General features: G+C 45.8%; 1 protein-coding gene across 1 annotated transcript; it reads right to left on the reverse strand.

Moving 5' to 3' along the window:
- Positions 1–226: 226 nt before the first annotated feature.
- LOC140389549 (extracellular calcium-sensing receptor-like) lies at positions 227–8,234 on the reverse strand. Its single transcript, XM_072473757.1, has 5 exons — positions 7,945–8,234; positions 6,731–7,556; positions 3,613–3,840; positions 1,225–1,348; positions 227–1,131 (listed from the first exon to the last, which is right to left on the reverse strand). The coding sequence occupies exons 1-5, from the start codon at positions 8,205–8,207 to the stop codon at positions 227–229; spliced, it is 2,346 nt and encodes a 781-aa protein (XP_072329858.1). The 5' UTR covers positions 8,208–8,234.
- Positions 8,235–22,413: the final 14,179 nt, after the last annotated feature.

The raw sequence follows: 22,413 nt of genomic DNA on the forward strand, positions 1-22,413 counted from the left end.
ACTACATTTTGTTGCAACTATACCACATTAATTATTGTTTCTGTAAAGATAACATTCTATGTCACTGAGAGAAGCAAATGGATAACCACCATTAAGTAGAATGGAACTGTCTGTCCTGGCTAAGGTTTGGAGCAATGCTGTTAACGTGAAATTACAGGCAACAGAATGTGTTTTAATGATATTGGAATGTTCAATAAATTATTCAAATGTTCAGCCTTTTACAGATTTATGAAGGTAGTTTGGACATTACATGTTTTCTTGTGTTAGTCTCTGGTTTGAGCAGTATGATGGTACATTTAGGAACGAAAATACAGAGAAGCAAAGCAAAACTGGATGCCAGAATAGCAAATACTTCTACAGCTACAGTATATTTCCCAGGAGAGCTCACGTAGGCTGGAATGAATGCTATCCAAACGACACAGAAGATAAGCATGCTAAAGGTTATACACTGGGCCTCGTTGAAATTATCGGGCAGTTTCCGGGCTAGAAATGCAAGAACAAAGCAAACACAGGACAGCAATGCAATATAACCCGACACGCAATAAAAGGCCATCGTGGACCCCACATGACATTCCAAAATGATAATTTCCCTGTAATAGCTAGTGTTTTTCATTGGAAATGGTGGCGCTATACTTAGCCATATGGTGCATATGAAGCCTTGAATAAATGTGAGACCAAATACGCCAAAACGTTGTTGTGTTGGCCCAAACCATCTCATTAGATTATTGTTGGGAAGCGTCGCAGTAAAGGCCATCAGTACAAGAATGGTCTTTGTCAAAACACAAGAAATGCATAAGACAAAGGTTATGCCAAATGATACACGTTGTAACATACAGGACCAAAATGATGGTTGGCCAATAAAAGTAAGGGAACACAGGAAACAAAGGGTTAATGCGAAGAGAAGAAGGAAGCTCAGCTCGGAATTGTTAGCCTTCACAATGGGAGTCTCCTTATACTGAAGGAAAACGCCAGCTATTGCTAGAGTGCCACAGATGCCACCTAACGCGAGTGCCACTAATACGATTCCCAGGGTTTCTTCAAAAGAGAGAAACTCAATTTCTTTCGGAAAGCATTTGTCTTTTTTCGGGTTGGACCAGTATTCCAGTGGACACTTAATGCAGTCTAAAGCATCTAGGATAAATCGTAGTAAACGAAGTTAAGCGATTTGAAGCATCCTAATGAGAGACTTAGAAAGGTAATCTTGAAACTAAAGGTTTGGCATACCTGTGGTGTTACTGATCTCACCGGCAGGGCATTGGGTGCAGTCAAAGCAACAGACCGGGTATCCCTTCCTGGAGACTTTCCGTGTCCCCGGGAGGCAGCTTTCGGAGCAAATTGCACGTGGAACCTGAAGAAAATGTAATAGCAACGTTTCTATTATGTTATATGTAATATTGCACATTATAGCGCAAAATATCATTGAAATATTTCTAATTTCAAGAACCGGTATAGGGAAAGGACTGGTGCACGGGTCATCCGTCTTTTTTTTTTGCAGTTTATCACAAGTGGAGTTTAGCAAAGGATTTAATATGCAAACGAAGAAAAACATGTTGCAAAGTTGAGACCTTTGCATCGAAATCTGAACTTTATATAGTGCAGTGTGCGGTGTATTTGAACATGACATTAAATGTACTGTTGTTATTGTCACAAATATTTTATATTTATCTTTAGCTATAACAAATTTAAGAAAATATTTTCACAATTAGTAATACGTTGCGATTTCTAATCACATAACAGAACTAACTTATAAATTTCCGACCGGCAGAAGACAAACTGAATAGAGAAGGCGTGGAATTCCGGATAACTCATTCACATGAGGGATGGATTGGGTAAGTGGCAGGAGGCGGGAAGTCGGAGTAAAAGTGTGTGTGCCAAAGTGGAAACATGGGACTTGTGGCATCGATCAGGCTCCACATAAGGTTTATAGACCCCTAAAATGAACGAATATCGGGCCTTATATAAAAATGTGCCGATACCACTAGATTAAACGGCACAGTAATTAACAGAGAGAAGAGCAAAAAGTGCCAAGGTGGCAGTGATAGATAAGGTTATTGGGCAAAACAATGTGAGATCGAGTGTGAAGTCAAAACGAAATGCGTGATCGTCCAATTTGGACCTGGGAAAGATTGCTAAAGATAGTTTAATCGATAGAGACTGCAGGAGCAATGGGTGAACATGAACGCACGGGCCTAGGTGTATAGGAATCCCTAAACCTAGTGTACTGCTACAGAAATAATATTTAAAAAACTAATGTGACGTTGGAGTTTTCACGACTGGAATACACATGGTGCACGTGACGGTATCTTGCTTCGAGCATTGATTCACCCCAACACTTTATTCAACAAAAATGCCGTGGTGTCCCTGAAATCAATCTCCAATAGGAGCAGGAGCCGTGATAGCGTGGTGAAAAAGCATCGGGGTACCAGAATTTATAAATAGAGGATTATACAGTATAAAACAAAGAGAAAACGCCTCAACGTTGCAAATCACTAGAAAGATGACAACGTTTTAGAAAGGGTACAGAGAACGTTTACCAGAATTTTATAGAATTAGAATTAGAATTTACAATGCAGAAGGAGGCCATTCGGCCCATCGAGTCTGCATCGGCTCTTGGAAAGAGCACCCTACCCAAGGTCAACACCTCCACCCTATCCCCATAACCCAGTAACCCCACCCAACACTAAGGGCAATTTTGGACACTGAGGGCAATTTATCATGGCCAATCCAACTAATCTGCACATCTTTGGACTGTGGGAGGAAACCGGAGCACCCGGAGGAAACCCACGCACACACGGGGAGGAAGTGCAGACTCCGCACAGACAGTGACCCAAGCCGGAATCGAACCTGGGACCCTGGAGCTGTGAAGCAATTGTGCTATCCACAATGCTACCGTGCTGCCCCTAAATAGGAGCCTCTTATAGGAACACGGAACTTAATTGTCGAGTGGTTAAAAACAATCATGGCCTTGAAACAGTAAAGGTTAACCGATGAGCTAATAAAGGCTTTAAACGTGGGAGAGATTTTGATAGAATATAAACAGTTATGTGCTATGGCGAGCAGACCAATCATCATATATCATAAATAGAAAATCATGAGCAAAATATCTAGAGAGGCGACCAGGATGGGTATCTTCCAGACAGTGGCCAAGTGTAAATTTGGCGGAAGCTGATTCAATGAGTCTAAACCAGCACTGAGATTAGGAATCGCGCCGACACAAAGTGCGCCAGAAATTTAGAACTTTCTTCCATAAGGGGAAATTGACGCTCCACCAACTGTTCATTTTAAATCTGAGATTGATGGACAGCTGTTTTCCTGAAAGATTAAGGGAAATGGGACCAAGGCGTGTAAATGGAGTTCGGCCGCAGATCCGCCATGGTCACATTGAATGGCGTGTGCACACTTGAGGAGATTAGTGGCCTACTCCTTTTCGAAGTTCCGTCAACAGTTTTCAAACTGATTTGGAGATGGTATTGAGCACGAGAAGATTACAGGGTTAAGAACTAAAACCGGGGGATTGGGTGCAGCACAAATGCTCTTCGGAAAACGTCGGTAGAGGCGATACGGACCGAATGGACAGTACAAGATATTTCCTTGATTCTATAATAGGCGCACCTTGTTTTTTCCGCCATTCCACACAATGCCTTCTTCATTTAGAACGATTGCCTGTCCGGAAGATGCGGAAGCATCGTAATAGCCAACATTCACAATCTCCGGGAAACCCTTTGTATTGACTTGCCAGTTCATCAAGTCATAGATAGCCACCGGATCCCCGCTGGACTCAAAGTAGACAGTTTCCCCGGATGTAGTTGTAAAGTTAACTGCCTGCATATAATGAAGTAGCTGAAAAAGCGAAGGACGAGGATGGTTTAATTGAGAATGAGACACACATTTCGGTTTTGCTATATTACTATGTCAAAATACACTTTCGGGCATATCCTGGCAAGAATTTAAAACCATTCAATTAATTGTACTAAGATAAAGTAAAGAGAATTGATAAACATTGCCAGGACCACCAATCTTCATGAATCAATCGACTGACATTACTCCTATTGATTTGTCAAGTAGTTCAATCATTGTCAACGAAAGCAAAAAGACTTGACAAGCAGAATTAACACCTGCAAAGGCATCTTCTCCTTATATATTTTTCCGACGTATCTGCATTCTTCATAGAATTACCTGAAACTCATCATGCTATATCAGACCATTGGGCCCAACTGGTCCTTACTGGTGTCTATGTTCCATACGAGCGTCCACCCTAGTTGAACATGCCTGATCACCAGTTTCTTCAATTCTTTTCTCCCTTGGGTTGACTATTTACATTCCCCTCACATGCATAATGCAATTTACTTCCTCGTGGTAACGCAATTCACATTCTTATCACACTTTGGTTAAGATGGGTCTGCTGAATTTTAATGACTTCATTATTTCACCACCGATATTTTCTGACCACTCCACGGAGACGAGTGTGTCCAAGAATGCAACTGATTTTGGAGAGTAGTCCATGGTGAGTCTGATGGTTGGATGGAACTTATTGATGTCATCGTGTAGGCGTTTCAGTAATTCTTCGTCGTGGGTCCAAAGGAAAAAAATGTCATCGATGTATCAGGTGTATAACGCTTCATCCGCTTCTTTCTGGATCACAGCGTCTTCACCTTCGACAACAAGTTCTTCATCCAGATGCACGGAACAGCCATGGGGACCAAATTTGCACCCCAATATGCCAACATCTTCATGCACAAGTTTGAACAAGACCTACTCACTGCACAGGACCTTCAACCAACGTTATACACCAGATACATCGATGACATTTTTTTCCTTTGGACCCACGGCGAAGAATCACTGAAACGACTACACGATGACATCAATAAGTTCCATCCAACCATCAGACTCACCATGGACTACTCTCCAAAATCAGTTGCATTCTTGGGCACACTCGTCTCCATCAAGGATGGTCACCTCAGCACATCGCTTTACCGCAAACCCATGGATAACCTCACAATGCTCCACTTCTCCAGCTTCCACCCTAAACACATTAAAGAAGCCATCCCCTATGGACAAGCTCTCCGTATACACAGGATCTGCTCAGATGAGGAGGAGCGTAACAGACATCTACAGACATTGAAAGATGCCCTCGTATGAACGGGATATGGCGCTCGACTCATCGATCGACAGTTCCAACGTGCCACAGCAACAAACCGCACCAACCTCCTCAGAAGACAAACATGGGACACAACCGACAGAATACCCTTCATCGTCCAGTACTTTCCCGGAGCGGAGAAACTACGACATCTTCTTCACAGCCTTCAACACGTCATCGATGAAGATGAACATCTTGCCAAGGTCACCCCCACTACTTGCCTTCAAACAACCGCGCAACCTCAAACAAACCATTGTTTGCAGCAAACTACCCAGCCTTCAGAACAGTGACCACGACACCACACAACCCTGCCATGGCAATCTCTGCAAGACGTGCCAGATCATCGACATGGATACCACCATTACACGTGAGAACACCACCCACCAGGTATGCGGTACATACTCGTGCGACTCGGCCAATGTTGTCTACCTCATACGCTGCAGGAAAGGATGTCCCGAAGCGTGGTACATTGGCGAGACCATGCAGATGCTGCGACAACGAATGAACGGACATCGCGCGACAATCACCAGGCAGGAATGTTCCCTTCCAGTCGGGGAACACTTCAGCAGTCAAGGGCATTCAGCCTTTGATCTCTGGGTAAGCGTTCTCCAAGGCGGCCTTCAGGCCGCGCAACAACGCAGAATCGCCGAGCAGAAGCTTATAGCCAAGTTCCGCACACATGGGTGCGGCCTCAACCGGGACCTGGGATTCATGTTGCATTACATTCATCCCCCACCATCTGGCCTGCAAAATCCTACCAACTGTCCTGGATTTACACAATTCACACCTCTTTAACCTGGGGTTACCCCATCTCTGGATCTGTAATGACTTAATCACCTGCTAATGCTCGCATTCCAAGCATTGTCTGGCATCTTTGAATCTGTCTATATATATGTTTCTGGAACATACCTCTTCATTCACCTGAGGAAGGAGCAGCGCTCCGAAAGCTAGTGACATCGAAGCAAACCTGTTGGACTTTAACCTGGTGTTGTAAGACTTCTTACTGTGCTCACGTGTCCCAGTCCAACGCCGGCATCTCCACATCCTACCTACACAGAGCCAGTCTTCCAGAAGTTAAGTGAAGGTCATCTTAGTTGATAGGTGTTGTTTACTGTGCAGCCGCATGTATCATTGCACATAGAGATAAGTCGTATGATTAATAATAAACTGTCTTTTGAACTAACATACTGGTTGTGTGGTCATTTGGTCAATACGAGGAACATACTGCAGTTTGTGGTTATTAATAAAGATTGCAACACTGTACAGATTGGGTCCTTAAATATGTTCAAGGCTGAGAGATAGATTTTTAATCAGTAAGGGAATCGAGGGTCCTGGAGATAAGGTAGAAAAGTGGAGTTGAGGATTGTGCCGTCAGATCAATCATGATCTCATTGAATGGCGGAGAAGACTCGAAGAGCCGAATGGCCTACCTCTGGCCTAGCTCATTGTCTTATGGTCTTACAGCCTTCAAATAGTAATTCACGGCACCAGAGAAGTTTCTTGAGAGCTTCTGACCAGTCTGGTAAGGGGATTTATCAATTAATGTGTTTTCTTTCTATACATTAGCACACGTTTTACATTTGCTTCTCCTACCTGCCAGGGTTCATACGTAGAAATGTGCGCGCAAGTGCCATTTGTAAACGGACCTTTTCCATCTTTACAGACAAGCATGTCATGCACAGCGTGGGCGAAGACATAGACTGCTTTATAAACGTTGTAGGAACTCCCATCCATACTTATATCAGAATATGCATTGTTTACTCCGTGTAACGATTCACGACCTGTACACTGAGGATTGTCAGCAGCAGCATCTGACTCAAACCCGTTGTCCGACAGTAGGGTGCATTTGAATGTTGTTTCCCAAAATTCCGTCACAAAATTGTTGTCGGGCGTAGCAGATGGGTGAACCTGAAGAAGGAATTCTCGCAATCCTATCACTTCTGCCATATGGATGGCAGGCCCTATTGTCCCAGTCAGGAATTTCGTACTTTCCTCTGGAGTGAGTAACTCTGCTGTCACCCAAGCCTCGCTTCCTATCCACTGTATGCCGCTCACGTTTTGACGTACGATTTCTCTTAACAAAATCCGCATTTCTCTTTTGGCTGAAAACACGACAACTACTTTTGTTGTCGACTTTTTGATAACCTGAACAATCTCTGCTACTTTCTCCCTCGGATCGGTGCGGGAAAACGATACTGAGAAAGCCACGCAAATTCCCAGTTCTTCAATGTCTTCTAGAAAACCTTCCATTCCAAAATGACCATAGTCATTGTTACTTCTAACGGTTCCGATCCATGTCCACCCAAACCTTTTCACAAGTTGGGCCAAAAGCTTGGACTGATAGTAATCACTTGGTATTGTCCTATAAAAGGCGGGGTACTCCTGTCTATTACTGAGACACGCACACGTGGAAAAGTAACTTATCTGTTGGGTAAGAAAAACGTATATAAGCCACACATAATAGAAATCAAAGTCAAAAAGAATAAAGGCGAAAGAATATAATACTACATGTAACTAAGATTATTAACATTGTCAGTTTGATCAGTATCTTTTTGAACTTAATTGCATTGAAATTGCAATAGAAATAAGTAACAATTAGATTTCTTGTTTGGTCCCATTACTTCATATAATCAATATATAGTGGAGAAAAATAAATATAAAATCATTCTATTATTTAAGACGTTCAATGCATGCAACATTACGATACACATGGCGTGCTGTCTTCTTGTTCTAACAGTAACATAATTCAATTAGACATTCTTATTACAATATAAGGTTGACCCAGAATATTCCCATTTAGCGCCTACCTTACCAAAGGCATTCCAAACGGACCGATTGTCCGCGATATTGCGATGGATTGGGAGGATCCACCGCCCCCAATTATGGCCAAGACATTGGGAAGACCTTTACAATCATTGGCAGAAATCAACTCTTCCCTTCCATTAGCAAGAGTCAGAGCTGCCTGCGTAGCGGTTGTGGATGAAGCACAATCATCAAGAATTTTGTACCCGATTGTAATATTCGGAAGTAGGGTACGGCTTCTATTTATTTCTTCTATGGCAAAGATCATAGTCTGCACAAGACGGTAAGATCTGAAATCAAAACTACAGAGTACAAAATGTAAGTTGATAGGCATCTACAAGAGCTTTTGACATCTGCCTGATCTTAGGTGTAATCTACTCAGTAACCTCATTATACATGAGTTTGTTTGAAGCGGATTACAAAGGCTAGGTTGTTGACAACAAAATTATCCACTTTAGAAACTTTAAGTCACATGTGAATAGTGCAAAGTATACTTTATTGTACAAGTTAAAAGTAAAATTGTCAAAAAGATAGTCTTTCTTGAACGCTTCATGTCAAGATTATATATAAAACAATTACATTCGATAAATCTTCTACATTAGTAAAACACAAAGATGCAAGAATAAAAAATATGGCATATGGGGTCATATGGTACCGAATGACCTTCTTCAGCAATGTAGGGATTCTATGGTTCTACGGTTCTATAATTCACCAAGCTGAGAGTTATTTTAGTTCTCTGTTGTATGTTTCCCTCCATTTATTAATCTACTGTATTTTACTTTGTTGCCATGTGTTTTATTTTTCGACTTGAACACTGAACACATATGTAGAAACGAGTGTTTAGTCATAAATGTTTTTTTCTCCATTATTTAAGTAGCCCTTTTCGATCGTGCTCCTTGCAATCATGTAAATGTTTCCCGCTTTGTTTAAACCTCTAGTTGTAAACCATAAATATCTACTCTATACATCAGAGTAGTACTCATTCTCCCAAGCAAATATAAATTGGTTGAATTGACTTGCCTTTCTCTCTCAAAAAGTGCTTACTTCAATTTCATTTCAGTTCTCCATTGTCTATCTAAGCTGATAGTTTCTGTCAGTGAAATATATCCGATTTTTCCCTTCAAGCAATTTGCAAATGACCAACAAGTTAGCTTTTTGCTCTACGCGGAGACCCCCGCCACTCGATTCTGATTCTTTATAATGCCTGCTGTCTTTCAATTCTTTCCTAGTTCTGAAGAAGAAACTTGCTACAAAGATAGACCTGAGTTTGTCTTCCAAAGATGCCGACTTTCTTGCGTTTTTCCTTTATAGAGATAGAGTGGTAGACAGTTGGAGAGGTAGATAGAAAGATGAATAGGTGCCTGAATATTAATATTCATAAACAGAAATATGCATTGCCGCTGACCGCCATAAATTTATGTAAGAAATTACCTAAGTGGACTTCAGAACGACCTCTGTTTATAAAGAGGATAAAATGATACGTATAAATAGCTGATCATGCCGGAGGCAAATACTGAAAAAAAAACATTCTTATCTGAACGGGAAGCAAAATTATTAGCTGCTATAACCGTTCGTAAGAGGCCTTGTGGTGCAGTGGATAGAAGAGGTGCCGCTCAGCAGCTCTGGTTTGAAGCCTTACTCCTTGATGGCCAAGAAGTGTGCGTTCATAACGCAGGCAAACAAGTTGAGTGTCAAAATCTCGATCCTTCCAACATGTGCCAAAATGTTATTGCTGTAGAGGGAGTACAGCGAAGGTTTCCCAGACGGATTCTTGGGATGGCGGGACTGACGTATGAGGCAAGATTGAGTGGTTAGGATTGTATTCTCTGAAGTTTAGGAGAAGGAAGGGGGGATGGATATCGTACAAACCTTAAGCATTCTACCAGGACTGCACAGAGTAGATGCAGGAAAGATATTCCCTATTGAAGGGAGCGGAGAGGAGTTCATGACCAGGGACCACAGTCCAAAGAGACGGACTGAGATGAGGATAGACTGCTGCACCTGTGGAATTCTCTGCCACAGAAAGCTGCTGAGTCCAAAACATTGTATGTTTTCAAGAAGGAGTGAGATGTAGCACTTGGGGCAAAAAGGATCAAAGGATATAGGGCAAAAGCTGAAACAAGCTATTGAGTTGCCTGATCAGCGACGATCATAATGAATGGCGGAGCAAGCTCGATAGGTCGAATGGCCTACTGCTATTTTCTATGTTTCTATAGTTAGTAAGGGGGAGGGTGGTTTCCTGGTCAGTCATGTGGTGGAACTAAATTGGAATCTGTGCAATCATTACACGTTACTCCAGGTTGAAACATGCATGTAAAAGTGTATGTTACCAGGGCAGTTTGAACTCATTGAGGGGTTGGTGTGGGAGGAGCGGTGGATTGGTGACAGCAGAATGGAATTTGATCACATGGGTTGGATTTGGCCTGCCTCATCACCCTACCTGTGATGGAGGAGGCAATGTTCTCAGAGTTCACATAGAATTTACAGTGCAGAAGGAGGCCATTCGATCCAGCGAGTCTGCACCAGCCCTTGAAAATGAAAATCGCTTATTGTCACAAGTAGGCTTCAAATGAAGTTACTGTGAAAAGCTCCTAGTCGCCACATTCCGGCGCCTGTTCTGTGAGGCTAGTACGGAAATCGAACCGTGCTGCTGGCCTGCCTTGGTCTGCTTTAAAAGCCAGCGATTTAGCCCAGTGTGCTAAACCAGCCCCTTGGAACGAGCACCCTACTTAAGCCCACACTTCCACCCTATCCCCGCAACTCAGTAATCCCAACTAACTTTTTGTACACAAAGGGGCAATTTATCATAGCCAATCCACCTAACCTGCAAATTTCTGGACTGTGGGAGAAAACCGGAACACCCGGAGGAAACCCACGCAGACACGGGGAAAACGTGCAGACGCCACACAGACGGTCACCCGAGGCTGGATTTGAACCCGGGACCCTGGAGCTGTGAGGCAGCAGTGCTAACCACTGTGCCACTGTGCGGTGGTTTGGACCTGCCTTTGGGTAGAGAAATGACATATCATCATGTTTTTCATCTTTATATTCTAAGAGCGTTCACAAAAATAAAAGTTGGACTTCTAATTTTGCGATGCTGGATTGCAGATTACCCGGAAGCAATTTAATTTTCGGCATCCTCAGCATCTTGGTAGAAATCTATTATCAGATGACACAGTGAGCACTCCTGCAGTTTGCCATTTACGTGCGCGCGCATTTCTATATTTCGCAATAGAAACAAACAAATGCTGCTAAGAAGACGTGCAGCTGATAGCTTACAGGGTGCGTTATATTTTCTTAATTTATTTCCTGAACGTACAAACCTTCTTCAGGTAACGTTCCAATTTCGAGAGGAGCGCCCCAATACTTGTTACCAATGGCATTTTTTCATATGCTTGCCAAGACATTGAATCTTGCCAGGTTGCTGGAATCATCACATCTAAGGGGAATCTCGTCCTCACTCTGCACCCACACATTGCAACATTTCACTCAAGGAGACCCCTCAATATCTATCAATGGGAGTAACTGTGGCCCGTTCTGCATTCCCATCTCACCGACCCTGGTTTTAATTATAATGTTGTGGATGACATTCTTCTTACAATCATCAAACCCAGCTCAAAGCTTTTATACCTGGTTTGAAAGCATATTCGGGGCGTTGTTACAAAATCAAGAGAAATGAAACCAGGTGAAGAAATACTTTGAAATAAGATCTAAAGTCAGGAAATGCTGGGGAAACTCAGCAGGTCAGGTAGCATCTGTGGAGAGAGAAAGACAAACTTTTCAAGTCGGTGACCTAGAGGGTTTCTGATTTTCAATATCCGTAGGGTACTACTCTTCTTTAAAAATAAGGTTTTTGATTCTGGACTTTACAGTCTAGTAAAGTTTATACTATGCTAAGACCACCATCTACAAGACACATGTCAGGCGTGTGATTGAATACTCGCCAATGGTTTGGATGAATGCAACTCCAGCAACACTCAAGAGCCTCAACACCATGGATACAAAAAAGCCCGCCTATTCATCCACCGCCTTAAACATTCAGTCCCTCCGCAATGTGCGCGCTATGAAAGAGAATGTACCATCTACAAATGAAACTCCAGAATCTCACTAAGCTTCCTTTGACAGAACTTTCCACACACGCGGCCTCTACCACTTACAAGCAAAGCAGGCGCAAGGGAACGCAACAACCTCCAAGTTCCCCTCCAAGTTACACACCGCACTGTCGCGATTCCCTCTGAGACATCACTGTGGCTGCATCTACACCAGACGGACTGCAGCACTTCGAGAGGGCGGCTCACCACCACCGTCTCAAGGGTAATTGGGGGTGGGTAATAAATGCTGGTCTAGCCAGTGACGTTTGCCATACTTGAAATGGATTAAAAACTGACAGTAGCAATCTAAAGGTACATGATTTTGATCAACGCTATAGAAAACCATATCTGTATCAGCAAACAGAGTCACAAACTGGACAGGGGAACTGACCCTTTGCACAGTGGTTGCTCTGGAGACTGTTCGAAGCGGTCAATACGTTCAAGCCTGTGTGAATGAACATGGAACATTCCGCCAAGGATGACATCTCCGTTTTCACTGATGCCTGGCATGTCCAAGTTTCCCTGGAGCTGGCAGTCTGGCTTGTTAGCTGCAGCTCCGGCAACAGCAAATAGGAAGCCAAGCGAAATATGATGCATCACGATGCTTTTCAACGGGTAACGTTCAGATCTCCGCAGCATGGAAGTCTTCTTCGAATGGGGAACGGTTGTGACTTTATACACTTTTCGGTTTGCCGGTGAGACTTCTGGGGGATAGGTCGCACATCAAACAATAGGAATGTAAACAATAGTTAATGGATAAAAGTCCCTCCGGGGAATAATGCATCATTTATTTTTCCATTTTCGCCTGAGGAAAGAAAAATAGATCTCTTGTCTTTGGCACCATGCCAGCGACGTCAAATGTAATACTACATTTTAAACTTGCACATATATTTTCCCTGATTGGTTCTCCTTATGTATGTCTATCAATTGTTCCTGCTAAATTTGTAGACATCAAATGATTTTACCTAGAACCCAATCGCCCAAATTAAAAGTCAATACTTCAAGACAATTCATGCCTAAATGTGCACGTTGACAAGGGCCGCCGAACTAACTTAAACTTATTTGAATATTTTTATCTGTCTTAGGGCAAACCAGCTGAAATTGATTGACAATCAGCGCAAACCTTTAAGTGATATGTGAAATCTAGGAAGTAAATTTAGCGGGAACGAGGAATCTGGATGAGGAATGTCCTTTTATATAGGTTCGATCAGAAAGAGGAACAACGCCCATAAAATAGTTCTAGAAAGTGTTGGATCTTAGCTGTTAGTTGCGGGTTTGTGTATGCTTATTTCTCACACATAATGATTGTCCATAATCAGAGGAGATTATAAAGCCAGACTTTGCCTACCCTGTGGCGATACCTGATCAACTGGAAGAGAAAGAAAGTTCTCCTCTTTGTCCTGCCGAACATTTACTCCGCAAGCAACGCAAAAGAGCAGATCGCCTAGCCATTGTCCCATCAGTTTAGATTGTGGACCTTGCTGAGCAAAACTGCCACTTTTCTACTTTACAATAGAACAACTTCAGCAGCTGTAATGCGCTTTGGGTCCGGCTGCAGACATGAAATAATAATAATAAGGATGTAGTCAAAAGAACAGCAATTTTATCAGAAATGTCTCTCTTTCCACTTTCCCAAACATAATGTCCTTTACGTGCGTATTTTGCTCTCCAGTAAACTGCTGCGAATCTCGGGCAGTCCCTCAGAGTCCAGGATGATTTGCTTCCACTCCGGGGAGATGGGTTCTGCGGTGGCTGAATAGTCCAATCCTGGATCTGCAGACTCTGCCACAGGTTTAGCAGGTGGTGTTTGGTGAGGTGGGTGGTGGGACGCTCTGGATTCTGTGCTCTCTCTCCGCTGTTTACATTTAGCCTCCGCGTGCTCCACCCTGTGACGCTCGAGATGATTAGCGCCTTCCCGGATGCCTCTTCTCAAATTTGTGTATTCTAAGGCGAGCAATTCTCACGTGTCGTTGGGGATGTTGCATTTATTTAGGGAGGCTTTCAGAGTGTCCTTGTAGCGCTTCCTCTGCCCTCCTAGTGATCGCTTGCCATTTCGGAGCACGGAGTAGAGCACGTCTTTCAAGAGTCTTGCATTGGGCATGTGATCAAATTGGCCTGTTCATTGCAGCTGGTCATGCACGACCAGAGACTCCATATTGGATATTGGCCTGGGGAGGATGCGCACGTTGGTACACCTGTCCTGCCAGTGGATTTTGCAGGATTTTGAGGAGGCAGCATTGGTGGTATTTTTCCAGGGATTTGAGGTGCCCACTGTACATTGTCCATGTATCTGGTGCTTACAGGAGGAAGAGGATAACGGCTGCTCTGTAGGCCATGAGCTTTGTGCTATATTTGAGGTCTCGGTCATCAAACATTCTGTTCCTCAGGCGTCCAATGACGCATTGGTGCATTGGAGTCGTTGATCGATTTCATCATCGATGTCTTCTTGTGCCGAGACGAGGCTCCCAAGATATGGGACATGATGCACATTGTCCAGAAGCTCACTGTGGCCCTTAATGGTCAGGGAGTAGTTTTGTGTGGCGGGAGATGGCTGGTAGAGAACCTTTGTTCTCTGGGGTGGCACGGTGGCACAGTGATTAGACCTGCTGCCTCACAGCACCAGGGACCCAGGTTCAATTCCAGCCTTGGTACCTGTCTGTGTGGAGTTTGCGCTTTCTCTCCGTGTCTTCCTGGGTTTCCTCCGGGTGCTCCAGTTTCCTCCCATAGTCGAAAGGTGTGCAGGTTAGATGGATTGGCCATGCTAAATTTCCCCTTAGTGTCGAAAAGGTTAGCTAGGATTAGTAGGTTACAGGTACAGGGAGGGTACTTTTTCCAAGGATCGGTGCAGACCCGATGGGCCAGGTGCCTATTTCTACCCTGTAGAGATTCTATGATTCTATGTTTAGTGAGGCCCATTCTGCCATATGCCTCGGTTTGCACACACACTGGCATCATTTGCGGACTGCAACTTGATGGCAGAAGTTGGGTTGATCTTGGTTCTGGTCTGGAAGCATTGGAGGTTGAATTGCCCACTTGTCCGGTCGGTTAGCTCCAATCCAGCAGGGAGCTTCAGCATGATGCTGGGTGTTGCTGCAAGGAAGATGGAGTACAACGATGGTGCAATGATGCAGCCCTGTTGAACCCCAGTTTGCACATGTATTGCGTCTGCGGTGGTTCCGTTGGTGAGGATCATAGCTTGCCTGTCATCGTGGGGCAGGCAGAGAATGGTGATGAATTTCTGAGGGCAACCGAATTTCAGGAGGATATTCCACAATCCTTCATGGTTGACAGAGTCGAAGGCCTTTGCGAGATCGAAGAAGGCCATGTGCAGATGTTGATACTGCTACCTGCACTTTTTCTGAATTTTTCTGGCACTGAAGATCATAAGACCAGAAGCCAAATATTAAATGCCTTAATATTTAATGGCTTAAGGCTTAAAAAAACCTCAAGGTTAATCTAAATATATGATTTGTTGAAATGCATGCAGATCCAATGATTGTGCAGATTTAGATCTCTTTCATTATTGAATAAGCTAGTATACTTCTAAAACCATAGAAACTTAGAGGCAGAAGTAGGCCATAAGATATTGGAGCAGAATTAGGCCATTCGGCTCATCGAGTCTGGTCTGCCATTCGATCAAAGCTGATGTGTTCCTTATCCCCATTTTCCTGCCTTCTCCCCATGAAGGAAGAATAGGGTGTTAGTGAGGCCACACCTGGAGTATTGTGTTCAGTTTTGGTCTCCTTACCTGAGAAAGGACGTACTTGCACTGGAGGGTATGCAGAGGAGATTCACTAGTTTAATCCCAGGGTTGAAGGGGTTGGATTACGAGGAGAGGTCAAGTAGACTGGGACTGTACACGTTGGAATTTAGAACTATGCGGGGTGGGTGGGGGGGGGGGGGGATCTTATAGAAACATATAAAATTCTGGAGGGAATAGAAGGATAGATGCGGGAAGGTTGTTTCCGCTGGCGGGTGAAAGCGGAACTAGGGGGCATAGCCTCAAAATAAGGGGAAGTAGATTTTGGACTGAGCTTCGGAGGAACTTCTTCAGCCAAAGGGTTCTGAATCTATGGAATTCCCTGCCCAGTGAAGCAGTTGAGACTCCTTCATTAAATGTTTTCAAGATAAAGATAGATAGTTTTTTGAAGAACAAAGGAATAAAGGGTATGGTGTTCACGTGGGAAGGTGGAGCTGAGTCCTCAAAAGATCAGCCATGATCTCTTTGAATGGTGGAGCAGGCTCGAAGAGTCAGATGGCCTATTCCTGCTCCTAGTTCTTATGTTCTTATGTAACCTGATCCCCTTATTAATCAAGAAATCACCTTATTAATCAAGCACACCAGATTTGTGCTGGAGGTGGTGTTACCTCCAGACCAAGAGCTGGAAGGTAGAATTGCACAGAACAGTTCTTTCTTAGAATATACAAATCTAAACACTAGGGGCAGGAGTAGGCAATTTAGCCTCTGGATGCTGCTCCACAGATCACTGAGATAATGGCTGATCTGATATAACCCTCAACTCCACCTTCCCACCTTATCCCATAACCCTTGACTCCCTTACTGATAAAAAATCTGTCTACCTCAGCCTTGAACATACTTAAGGCCTCTGCAGCTCTCTGCGGTAAAGAATTCCAATGATTCACTGCCCTCTGAGAAAAGAAATTCCCCCTCATCTCTGTCATAAATGGATGATGGGGACTTCCGGGTGCGGCGATGACCAGCTAAGTCGCACGTTTCGGCAGCTCCCGGTGGAACGGACTTTTGGGCTCTTAATAAGAGCCCCAACGGCAATTTTAACGGCTAAAAGCACTGTGCGGTAAACCAGAAGGGAATCCCCCCTGGATACGGATGGAAAAAGGAGAGGAAAGTGGCCGGATTGCGGTGGATCCTTTAGAGCAGTGGCAAGGAAGGCAAGCAAAAACCAAGATGGCGTCGGAAGGTGGTAGTTTAATATGGGGCCCTGAACAACACGAGTTTTTGAAACGCTGCGTGGAAGAGCTTAAAAAGGAGATGAAGAAGGAGCTGTTGGCCCCGATATTACAGGCGATTGAAGGGCTAAAAAATGAGCAATAGACCCAGGAGCGGGAGCTTCGGGTCGTGAAGGCAAAGGCTGCCGAGAACGAGGACGATATACAGGGCCTGGTGGTGAAGACGGAGATGCACGAGGCACACCATAAACGATGTGTGGAAAGGCTGGAGGTGCTGGAGAATAATGCGAGGAGGAAGAATTTAAGGATTCTTGGTCTTCCTGAAGGTGCAGAAGGGGCGGACGTCGGGGCATATGTGAGCACGATGCTGCACTCGTTAATGGGAGTGGAGGCCCCGACGGGTCCGTTGGAGGTGGAGGGAGGATACCGAGTGATGGCGCGAGGACCGAGAGCAGGAGAAATTCCCAGAGCCATAGTGGTGAGATTCCTCCATTTTAAGGACAGAGAGATGGTCCTCAGATGGGCAAAGAAAACTCGGAGCAGTAGGTGGGAGAACGCGGTGATCCGCGTATATCAAGACTGGAGTGCAGAGGTGGCGAGAAGAAGGGCGAGCTTTAATCGGGCCAAGGCGGTGCTTCATAAAAAGAAGATTAAATTTGGAATGCTGCAGCCGGCAAGACTGTGGGTCACATATCAAGGGAAGCACCACTACTTTGAAACGGCACATGAGGCGTGGACATTTATTGTTGAAGAGAAATTGGAATAAGCGGGTTATTAAAAAAGAACGTTTGAGACAAAGTGGTGGGGCGAATATGGGGGCGAAGAGGGGGGAAAAAGGGGGGAGAGATGATTTTTATGTTGTTAATCCTGCGACCCGGTAACTTTTCTCTCTTCCACAGGTTGTGGGGGAGGGAGGAAGGGAGGTGGAGGAGCTGGGGGCGTTGGCCATTGGGGGCGGGGCCAAAAGGGAAGCGCGGGCTTTGTTCCCGTGCTATGATAATTATGGCGGGAATAGGGAAGCAGGAAGGAGGGGGCGTCGCACGGTGCGAGCCGAGGTCACGGGGGGGAAGCCGAGGTCGGCCAGAGTTTGCTGACTTCTAGGAGCAACATGGGGGGTGTAACTACGCTAGTGGGGGATCTAGCGGGGGGGGGGGGTGGGAGGGGGGATTTACTGGGTTGCTGCTGCTGGGGAGAAGGGGGAGCTGGTATGGGGTTGGGTGGGCGGGACGGGAGGGCACCGCCTGGGGGGGACACAGCTGCATGGAAACCGGGTGAGGAGCTGGATAAAAGGGGATGGCTAATCGACAAGGGGGGGGGGGGGTAAAGAGCCCCCCAACCCGGCTGATCACGTGGAATGTGAGAGGGCTGTACGGGCCGATAAAGAGGGCACGGGTACTCGCACACCTTAAGAAACTTAAGGCAGATGTGGTTATGTTACAGGAGACGCATTTGAAACTGATAGACCAGGTTAGACTACGCAAAGGATGGGTGGGGCAGGTGTTTCATTCGGGGCTAGATGCGAAAAATAGGGGGGTGGCTATACTAGTGGGGAAGCGGGTAATGTTTGAGGCAAAGACCATGGTGGCGGATAGTGGGGGCAGATACGTGATGGTGAGTGGCAAATTACAGGGGGAGGCGGTGGTCTTAGTGAACATATATGCCCCGAACTGGGATGATGCCAACTTTATGAGGCGCATGTTAGGACGTATCCCGGACCTAGAGGTGGGGAAGTTGGTAATGGGTGGAGATTTTAACACGGTGCTGGAACCAGGGCTGGACAGATCGAGGTCCAGGACTGGAAGGAGGCCGGCAGCAGCCAAGGTGCTTAAAGACTTTATGGAGCAGATGGGAGGAGTAGACCCATGGAGATTTAGCAGACCGAGGAGTAAGGAGTTTTCGTTTTTCTCCTATGTCCACAAAGTTTATTCGCGAATAGACTTTTTTGTTTTGGGAAGGGCGTTGATCCCGAAGGTGAGGGGGACGGAGTATACGGCTATAGCTATTTCGGATCACGCTCCACACTGGGTGGACTTGGAGATAGGGGAGGAAAAAGAACGGCGTCCACCCTGGAGAATGGACATGGGACTAATGGCGGATGAGGGGGTGTGTCTAAGGGTGAGGGGGTGTATTGAAAAGTACTTGGAACTCAATGATAATGGGGAGGTCCAGGTGGGAGTGGTCTGGGAGGCGCTGAAGGCAGTGGTTAGAGGGGAGCTGATATCAATCAGGGCACATAAAGGAAAGCAGGAGAGTAGGGAACGGGAGCGGTTGCTGCAAGAACTTCTGAGGGTGGACAGGCAATATGCGGAGGCACCGGACGAGGGACTGTACAGGGAAAGGCAAAGGCGACACGCAGAATTTGAGTTGCTGACAACGGGTACTGCAGAGGCACAGTGGAGGAAGGCACAGGGTGTACAGTACGAATATGGGGAGAAGGCGAGCAGGTTGCTGGACCACCAATTGAGGAAAAGGGGAGCAGCGAGGGAAATAGGGGGAGTGAGGGATGAGGAGGGATAGATGGAGCGGGGAGAGTGAATGGAGTGTTCAAGGCATTCTATGAAAGATTATATGAAGCTCAGCCCCCGGATGGGAAGGAGAGAATGATGTGTTTTCTGGACCAGCTGGAATTTCCTAAGGTGGAGGAGCAGGAGAGGGTGGGACTGGGAGCACAGATCGAGATAGAGGAAGTAGTGAAAGGAATTAGGAGCATGCAGGCGGGAAAGGCCCCGGGACCGGATGGATTCCCAGTTGAATTTTACAGGAAATATGTGGACTTGCTCGCCCCGCTACTGATGAGAACCTTTAATGAGGCGAGGGAAAGGGGACAGCTGCCCCCGACTATGTCAGAGGCAACGATATCGCTTCTCCTAAACAAAGAAAAAGACCCGCTGCAATGCAGGTACTATAGGCCTATTTCCTCCTGAATGTAGACGCTAAGATTCTGGCCAAGGTAATGGCAATGAGGATAGAGCATTGTGTCCCGGGGGTGGTCCATGAGGACCAAACTGGGTTTGTGAAGGGGAGACAGCTGAATACGAATATACGGAGGCTGCTAGGGGTAATGATGATGCCCCCACCAGAGGGGAAGCGGAGATAGTGGTGGCGATGGATGCCGAGAAAGCATTTGATAGAGTGGAGTGGGATTATTTGTGGGAGGTGTTGAGGAGATTTGGCTTTGGAGATGAGTATATTAGATGGGTACAGCTGCTGTATAGGGCCCCGATGGCGAGCGTGGTCACGAATGGACGGGGGTCTGCGTATTTTCGGCTCCATAGAGGGACGAGGCAGGGATGCCCTCTGTCCCCATTATTGTTTGCACTGGCGATTGAGCCCCTGGCAATAGCATTGAGGGGTTCCAGGAAGTGGAGGGGAGTACTCAGGGGAGGAGAAGAACACCGGGTATCTCTGTATGCGGACAATTTGTTGTTGTATGTGGCGGATCCGGCGGAGGGGATGCCAGAGATAATGCGGATACTTGGGGAGTTTGGAGAATTTTCAGGATATAAACTGAACATGGGGAAAAGTGAGTTGTTTGTGGTGCATCCAGGGGAGCAGAGCAGAGAAATAGAGGACTTACCGCTGAGGAAGGTAACAAGGGACTTTCGCTACTTGGGGATCCAGATAGCCAAGAATTGGGGTACATTGCATCGGTTAAATTTAACGCGGTTGGTGGAACAGATGGAGGAGGACTTCAAGAGATGGGACATGGTATCCCTGTCACTGGCAGGGAGGGTGCAGGCGGTTAAAATGGTGGTCCTCCCGAGATTCCTCTTTGTGTTTCAGTGCCTCCCGGTGGTGATCACGAAGGCTTTTTTCAAAAGGATTGAGAAGAGTACCATGAGTTTTGTGTGGGCCGGGAAGACCCCGAGAGTGAGGAAGGGATTTTTGCAGCGTAGTAGGGATAGGGGGGGGCTGGCACTACCGAGCCTAAGTGAATACTACTGGGCCGCCAATATCTCAATGGTATGTAAGTGGATGGGAGAAGAGGAGGGCGCGGCGTGGAAGAGATTGGAGAGGGCATCCTGCAGGGGGACTAGCCTACAAGCTATGGTGACGGTGCCATTGCCGTTCTCACCGAAGAAATACACCACAGGCCCGGTGGTGGTGGCTACTCTGAAAATTTGGGGGCCGTGGAGACGGCATAGGGGAAAGACGGGAGTCTCGGTGTGGTCCCCGATAAGAAATAACCATAGGTTTGCTCCGGGGAGAATGGATGGGGGATTTGGAACATGGCAAAGAGCAGGAGTAACACAATTGAGAGATCTGTTTGTAGATGGGACGTTTGCAAGTCTGGGAGCGCTGACCGAAAAATATGGGTTGCCCCAAGGGAATGCATTCTGGTATATGCAACTGAGGGCTTTTGCGAGGCAACAGGTGAGGGAATTCCCGCAGCTCCCGACGCAGGAGGTGCAGGATAGAGTGATCTCGAAGACATGGGTGGGGGACGGTAAGGTATCAGACATATATAGGGAAATGAGGGACGAGGGGGAGATTATGGTAGATGAGCTGAAAGGGAAATGGGAAGAAGAGCTGGGGGAGGAGATTGAGGAGGGGCTGTGGGCTGATGCCCTAAGTAGGGTAAACTCATCGTCCTCGTGTGCCAGGCTAAGCCTGATACAATTTAAGGTGTTACACAGGGCGCATATGACTGGAGCACGGCTCAGTAAATTTTTTGGAGTAGAGGATAGGTGTGCGAGATGCTCGAGAAGCCCAGCGAATCACACCCACATGTTCTGGTCATGTGCGGCACTACAGGGGTTTTGGGTGGGGGTGACAAAGGTGCTTTCGAAGGTGGTGGGGGTCCAGGTCGAACCAAGCTGGGGGTTGGCTATATTCGGGGTTGCAGAAGAGCCGGGAGTGCAGGAGGCGAAAGAGGCTGATGTTTTGGCCTTTGAGTCCCTAGTAGCCCGGCGCAGGATACTGTTGATGTGGAAGGAAGCCAAGCCCCCGGGTGTGGAGACCTGGATAAATAACATGGCAGGGTTTATAAAGCTGGAACGGATTAAGTTCGCCCTAAGGGGATCGGCTCAAGGGTTCACCAGGCGGTGGCAACCGTTCGTCGAATACCTCACAGAAAGATAGAGGGAATGGAAAAGAAGAAGACAGCAGCAGCAACCCGGGGGGGGGGGGGGGGGGGAGGAACCAGAAGGACTCTCAGGGATGTTAGTGTATAAGTATAATATGTATAGGTTGTTGTTATAGGTAATTGTATACTGGACTGCTGAATTGTATTTTTGGAGAGTATTTATTTTGGACAAGGCAGTTGCCATTTAGTTTTGTTTTGTTTTTTTAATTTTGATGTTGTTTATATATTATTTATTTCTTGTTTAAAAAAACTGGCCATTGTTATTTATTTTGTTATATTACTGTGTAAAAGATACACAATGTACTGTTATGGTTGGCCAAAAATTTTGAATAAAATATATATATTTTTTAAAATGGATGACGCTTACG

The sequence above is a fragment of the Scyliorhinus torazame genome, chromosome 14 (assembly GCF_047496885.1).
Source record: "Scyliorhinus torazame isolate Kashiwa2021f chromosome 14, sScyTor2.1, whole genome shotgun sequence".
Classification (NCBI taxonomy): Eukaryota; Metazoa; Chordata; class Chondrichthyes; order Carcharhiniformes; family Scyliorhinidae; genus Scyliorhinus; species Scyliorhinus torazame.